Here is a 6,538-nt window from a genome sequence, read left to right on the forward strand (position 1 = left end):
TAATAGCCTGACTACCAACAAGACTATACTCATCATTACAGCTATAAACCACCTCAGCTCCATATGTGAATACATCACCAAACCTTTCTCCATTAGTGGGTGTACCTGGATCACTACAGTTAACTATAATACAAGAAGGCATCATATTACTCCATGTACCATTAGATAGGCAGGTAATTGAGCTTTCTCCTGTTAGATTGTACCCAGTGTTACAAGTGTATGATAAAACTGAATTGTAGTTAAAAGTATCACCAGCTCTCTGCCCATTAGAGAGATCACCAGGATCAATACAATCAGGATAGCAATAAGGAACTGAACCATTCCATGAACCAGTAGATAAGCATGACAGAGTATCAGCTCCTGATATAGAGTATCCACTAATACACTGATAAGATACTACTGAGCTATAAGTATATACACTGCTGCTCTTGTTTCCATTGGCAGGTGTACCAGGATCACCACAATTAACTGGAGGACAGGAAGGTACTGGTGAACTCCACAGGCCGGTAGCTAAGCAAGTAATAGAGGCAGCTCCTGTTAAACTATATCCAGTATTGCAACTGTAAGAAACTGTTGAATTGAAATAGAAATTCACTCCAGTCCTTTCTCCATTGTTGGGTGTACCAGGATCAGTGCAATTAATTATTGGACAGTTTGGTAGTGTATTGTTCCAATTACCATTAGCTGTACATTCAATAGATGAGTCACCTGATAGTTGATATCCTTCATTACATTGATACTGTACTGTAGACTGATAAGTAAATACATTATCATTAGTATATCCATTAGCTGGTTCACCAGGATTACCACAGTTTACTAATGAACAAGATGGAGTTGGTGAAGACCATGATGCATTCAGTAGACATGATATAATATCATTTCCATTAATATTATATCCAGTACTACAGTTGTATTGGACTCTAGCTCCATACTGTATATCACCATCTAATTGAGAGTACATAGCATTACTAACAGTAGGTGGAGTATTACAGTTGACTATATCTGAAATAGAAAATGACTTTATTAAAATAGTAACTTAAGTCTTTGGCTTACTAATATCAGCTTCAGCATGTATCACATTAGTAGATACTTGGTTGCTTCCAGTACAAGTAAGTATTGTAGTGCTAGATGATGCTGTTGTAACACAAGCACCAATAGGCACACCATTGATATCAGTTTCGCCTGGTTTGTTTCCAATGACTGGTAATGGATTAGTATTGTCTAGATATACTCCTATAATACTTCCTTTACGCACACCAACTACTGGACTGATTGAAAATGTCCTAGCTATTAAGGCTCTTTTTCTACGTCGTTCTACATTACATCACAAATGTTAGTAACACTGTGCACTTACTATTGTTATGAGTATATGTGGATTGCTTTGTTGTAAATGAATCCTATAACAGCACAATAGCAGTGTAAGTCTAGATCAAAATACATTGTAATTATAAATCTACAGCTTACAATTTCATAAGTTGTTGAATTGATTGGTCGCCATACAGCAAGAGTAATGCGATAAGTTGTATCTTCACTCAAACTGTTATCATAAAAATCTACTTCATAACTGTTAATAGATCCTGAACATGTTGCTGGTACAGCAACATTGAGATACCACCTCCCTCCAATGTTACTGACATAATCCACAGACTGGTAAACATCTCCTACTTTACAAGCTTGCAAGGTATCTAACAGAGCAAAACTTAGAAGTTAACAAATAGATTCTTAATTAGATCTACCAGGTAAAAGGGTGACAAAAAGTAGAGCAAAAAGTGCAAGCATCTTCACCGAGCTGAGGTAGGAGGGGATAAGGATGATAAACATATTCATAACACTGCATTATTTAAAGTTTATAAAAGGCTATAATTTTCTTCAAAACAATGCAGAACTATGTATATCAGCAAAAGTATGTATGCATAAAAAGGCCTATCCTATTAAACAGATAAATAAATGAGATAAAAAGTTTAATATAAAGTATCAGATTGTCCAATAGGCACTTCAGCTTCACTGATCTTGGCAACATCATCAGGTGAAAGAGGTACCAACTCGTCCATCTCAACGGACTCCGTTCCCAGCACTGAAGTCCCAATGGCTCTACCTCCTCCTCCTCCTCCTCCTCCTCCAAGATCAGTAGCTTCTTTGTGATAGACCGGATTACTGAAATCAGTCTCATACGGATCAGTAGAGTACAATGGATTACTCTCCTTTATTGGAGGCAGGTCTTGATCATCATCTGATGAATCATCTTGGAACAACTATTAAAATAATGGTTATAATAAAAGTGGCTTTAAAAGTACAATACATTATTATCAATAGGTTCTTCTTGGGTTTGTTTGATGCTTAAACTGTAATACATGTAACTATATGTAGATAGCATGCAATATGAAAAGAAGTAGCCAGAACAAAGCTCCAAATTATACCAAAAGTAAATTATATTTTGACTATTTCATTTGGTTACCGGTTTCTGTAATCCTGGTTTAGGTAATCCAAGCCAACTCGTTTTCTCAATGGTTTTCTTAACTCTTTTCTTTCCTCCTCTCTGTGTCTCCTGTAGCTCAATTTCAACTGTCCTTTCGTACTGCATGGCACGTCCAGTCTCAGGGTCAATAACCCCACCATGCATTCTCTCTGTGTATAAAGACAAGGAAGCAATCAACAGTAAAGAGTATTATCATAGTTATTATAGACACAGTAACTCAAAAATTATGATAAATAGTGTAATTATGCAAGATTAAAATTTTAGAGTATCATAACTGACCATGATGTCCAGACTCATTCAATATATTAGGGTTAGGAAGAAGAGCAGATTCTTTATGTTTGCTGCGTCTATTTTCCTCACGCATTCTACAAAAAATAATCATAATAAAATTTTGCAACATAATTTTTTATTGTTTCATTACTTTTTGAGTCGTTTCCAAAGCAGTCCAACAATAAGTAGCAGTAGAGATATGATGATGACAGAATTGAGAACAATGATAACAGCCACAGCCCAAGCCGGTATCTGCCTGTCAATTATAACTGTTGGAGTTGCTGGCGGAGGCTTGTTACTTATAATAGTCTGAAAGGAGAGAGTAAGAGAAAGGGTAGCTTGATAGTTGCAGTCGGCAAAAACTCAAAATATTGTAAAAAGTGGGGGTTTATTTTTGGAAAAACCATGGGCTATAGCCTTGGGTATTTTTCAAAAATTGGCTCATTTTCAAAAATGCTCATAACTTGAAAATTATTTGTCGGAAACAGTTCAAACTTTCTACATAGCATAAGGACATCAATATGTATTAGAAAACGTAATAAAAATTGGACGTGATTTCGGAGCCAATTTTCAGAAAAACCATGGGCTATAGCCTTGGGTATTTTCAAAAAATGGCTCATTTTAAAAATTGCTCATAACTTTAAAAATATTTATTGGAATCAGCTCAAACTTTCTGCATGGCTTGAGAATATGTAATACACATCATTCATTTAGTGAAAAGTAATAATATACTACCTCATAGTCAATGTTAAATCCAGCTTGTAGCAACAGATCTCTCTGCTGGGAATCAAGTTGAGAGAAAAGGTCAACTAGCGTATCAGGATCGAGTACCCGTCCATTCTCAGTAGCATACAAGTCAACCACAAAATTACTAAAAATAATAAATGAATAATAACTCCCTCTAATTTGATTCTTTTTCTCTATTTCTTTCACTCTCTCCCTCTCTCCATCCTTACTTATCACCACTGGGTCTAATAGCAGCTACTTCAACTGTGACTCCCAGTAAATCACTGATTAACTGAGCGAATAAATTGGCATTAAAATCATCAATAGATCCAGAAAACGTTACAGACACAGTGTCATAGAAACGATACACTTCAATAAAGAGAGAGCAGAAAGCAGTTAGGTTGCCTCCATCTCGAGCAATGATGGACAGAGAGTAATTACGAGAGGACAGAAGTCTAATTTAAAGACAAAAAATAAAGGAGAGAATTTATAAAAAAGCACTTATATTTGAATATCACTTGCATGCATAAATAATCAAAGCAAAGCTAAGAATCTTTTTACTGCTCACCTGTCATTAGTAATACTACCAGTGGCTGGATTAATGCTGAAGCTGTCCTCATGATTGCCCAGCTCATAAGTGATGAGTGCATTATTGCCAATGTCAGCATCAGAGGCTTGATATGTGGTCAATAGTGTGTTTGGCTGAGTGTCATTGAGGACCTGGAGTGCAGCCAGTGATGATGGACAAACTGGAGGATTGTCATTGATATCAGTGACATAAATAGTCAACTAGAGAGAGAGAAAGGGAGAATTAATATATAAATATAATAAAAGCTATTATAAAAACGAATAGGATAATCTAAAATAAATTTTAAATAACTTACAGTAAAGACACTGACAGGTGACACAGGAGGGCATGTGGTATTAACAACAGGACCGGGAGTAGTAGTAGGAGAAGGAGGAGTAGTAGGATCATCACCACTACCTAACTCATCACCACTACCACTACCACTAACAAGAGAAGGTGGTGGAGTTGTAGTACTTGGAGGACTGGTAGCTGTAGGTTGTGTTGGTGGTTGTTGTAAGCATTCTCTTTGACGACGCTGTACAGCATCAGTAGCTTCAACTTCAATGACATACGTATCATTAGTCTCTCTGTCTAATGGACGAGTTAGTTTCACTGATCCTAATGTCACATCAACCGTAAACAGACCATCGTAAGGATCATTCCTTATGCTATACTGTATGTCATCATTGTGTATATTAATGACATCTTCATCGATGGCCTCCAATATAGCAATGGTGGAGCCGATTGGAGTATTTTCAGATACGGACACGTTCCCAGAATCAGGTGAGAAGAAAGGTCTAAACTGGTCAAACTCAACACTGACAGTTATAAATTCAGTCATTAGAGGGCCAGAGCAACCAACCCAAGTTACATTGAGATCAACTACTCCCTCACTAACTCCGACTATCTTGTTACCAGACACACTGACAACAGATGAGTTTGATGACTCTATTAGTATCTCATTGGGGTCAGTCAATAAGAGACGACGCCCGTCAGAGAGTACAACAGAGACAGTGACCTCTGTCTCCTCTTGTAGATAGAATAATCCGGGTAATACCTGTAGGGTTACAAAACTAGGTGACAATCTTGAGTCGTAGCTGTAAGATGTTAGCAGACGAACTGATGCAACGATTGGGTCAAGACGAAGGTATCTAAGAGGCGTGGTTTGAGTAGTGTGGATTATCTTAGAGTCCCAGAGACTGGAGGAGCCGTAGTGAGGCAGGGATACATTGACTAGTCCTGGAGCGGTGGGTTGAATGATACCCAGTGTAGTGTTGAAATTGATAATAGAAGTATTATCGTTAAATTGAATCTAGAGAGAGAAGAGAAAAGAAAAAGATAAGAATAAAACATTTAGTCATAAAAAATTGTGTTGTAAGTAGTTCCAAACTTTAATATTTACCTTGGGTAGTATTCTGTCGGTAATATCAGCAGTAAATGTATTTGTTCCATCACTGAATGTGGAGTATACACTAATACGACTGGTCTGATATGATTCTGGTGATAAAGTACAGTTACTGCCATGCTGCCATCCTTCAACTGGTGTCAACTCATCATCACTAACCTCAATATAAACCTATTGAAACAAATAGAAGCATCTTAAAATTGTATTACAATATCCATGCATAAAAGAATTAATACAGTAGGATAATGATTCTTACATTAACTGGTTCCCATACATAAAGTGACACAGTACTAGTCAGTACTTGGAGACGAGCTGAAGGAGGTACAGCTGGGTTTGGACTAATTTGTACTTTGAATGAACCAGATCCACCAGTATCACTAGTAGATATACTAGTACAATCCAAGGACACACCAGCTAAATTACAAACAACATCAGCCATTGGATTTAATAATTCTTGACCAGGAACAGTGTTAGGTGCCAATGGGGTAGTGTATAGATCATTATGGAATACTGTGTAGTATGGTCTAGTGGTAGAGGTAGATCCATCAAGTGTAGCCATATTAATAATATCAGATTGAAGGGAGCTGACTAATACGTAATACAATCTTCTTGGTACCACTTGAATAGCAACCTAAAGAGAAATTATTCAATATCTACAGTATGCTAACATGATCTTACTGAATCAGTTGTTGAGCTGCCAACAGGGGTTCCAGAAATACTTCTTTGAATGCTACAGGAATGAAATAAAATGATTAAAATCATCAATGCATTTACTAATCATTCATTTCCTTACTTGTTGACAAATACCATGAAGTTATTACTACTACTGGATGGTGCTTGAACAATGATGTCAATTAGCTTAACATTAACTTCATTTGAAGGTAGTGTGCTCGATACATCACAATCCAAATGAGCTAATCCTTGACTAATACCTATGGGACAAACAAAGTATGCTCATACAATACTAAAGAATATAAAGATACAAGCAATATACATGTAGAAATACACATATATATCTAGTGCAGGAAATTTTTAATGCTGTTTAAAAACTGACCACAATTAAAAAATCCTAAAGCTACCCCAATAAAATACA

The 6,538-nt window shown here is 36.6% G+C and overlaps 2 protein-coding genes across 2 annotated transcripts in view; both read right to left on the bottom strand.

The window, feature by feature from the left end:
* Positions 1-4: 4 nt before the first annotated feature.
* LOC109581563 (CUB and sushi domain-containing protein 1-like) lies at positions 5-1,846 on the bottom strand (the record flags this gene model as incomplete). The annotated part of the gene is made up of 5 exons (XM_019995800.1): positions 1,737-1,846; positions 1,465-1,685; positions 1,355-1,397; positions 1,054-1,314; positions 5-1,002 (listed from the first exon to the last, which is right to left on the bottom strand). Coding segments are annotated over exons 1-5 (1,614 nt in total), but the record flags the coding sequence as incomplete, so codon positions are not given.
* LOC105312562 (uncharacterized) overlaps positions 1,840-6,538 on the bottom strand; it is a 28,839-nt gene continuing 24,140 nt past the window's right edge. The window contains exons 2-13 of the mRNA XM_011405304.2: positions 6,239-6,377; positions 6,124-6,175; positions 5,702-6,076; positions 5,443-5,616; positions 4,357-5,352; positions 4,041-4,261; positions 3,703-3,927; positions 3,482-3,617; positions 2,898-3,055; positions 2,756-2,841; positions 2,456-2,625; positions 1,840-2,252 (exon numbers count right to left, since the gene is read on the bottom strand). Of these exons, the coding sequence (XP_011403606.2) occupies positions 1,962-2,252; positions 2,456-2,625; positions 2,756-2,841; positions 2,898-3,055; positions 3,482-3,617; positions 3,703-3,927; positions 4,041-4,261; positions 4,357-5,352; positions 5,443-5,616; positions 5,702-6,076; positions 6,124-6,175; positions 6,239-6,377 (3,023 nt within the window). The 3' untranslated portion in view covers positions 1,840-1,961. The remainder of the gene's footprint in view (positions 2,253-2,455; positions 2,626-2,755; positions 2,842-2,897; positions 3,056-3,481; positions 3,618-3,702; positions 3,928-4,040; positions 4,262-4,356; positions 5,353-5,442; positions 5,617-5,701; positions 6,077-6,123; positions 6,176-6,238; positions 6,378-6,538) is intronic.

This window comes from Amphimedon queenslandica, unplaced genomic scaffold (genome assembly GCF_000090795.2).
Source record: "Amphimedon queenslandica unplaced genomic scaffold, v1.1 AMPQUscaffold_13433, whole genome shotgun sequence".
NCBI classification, from domain to species: domain Eukaryota; kingdom Metazoa; phylum Porifera; class Demospongiae; order Haplosclerida; family Niphatidae; genus Amphimedon; species Amphimedon queenslandica.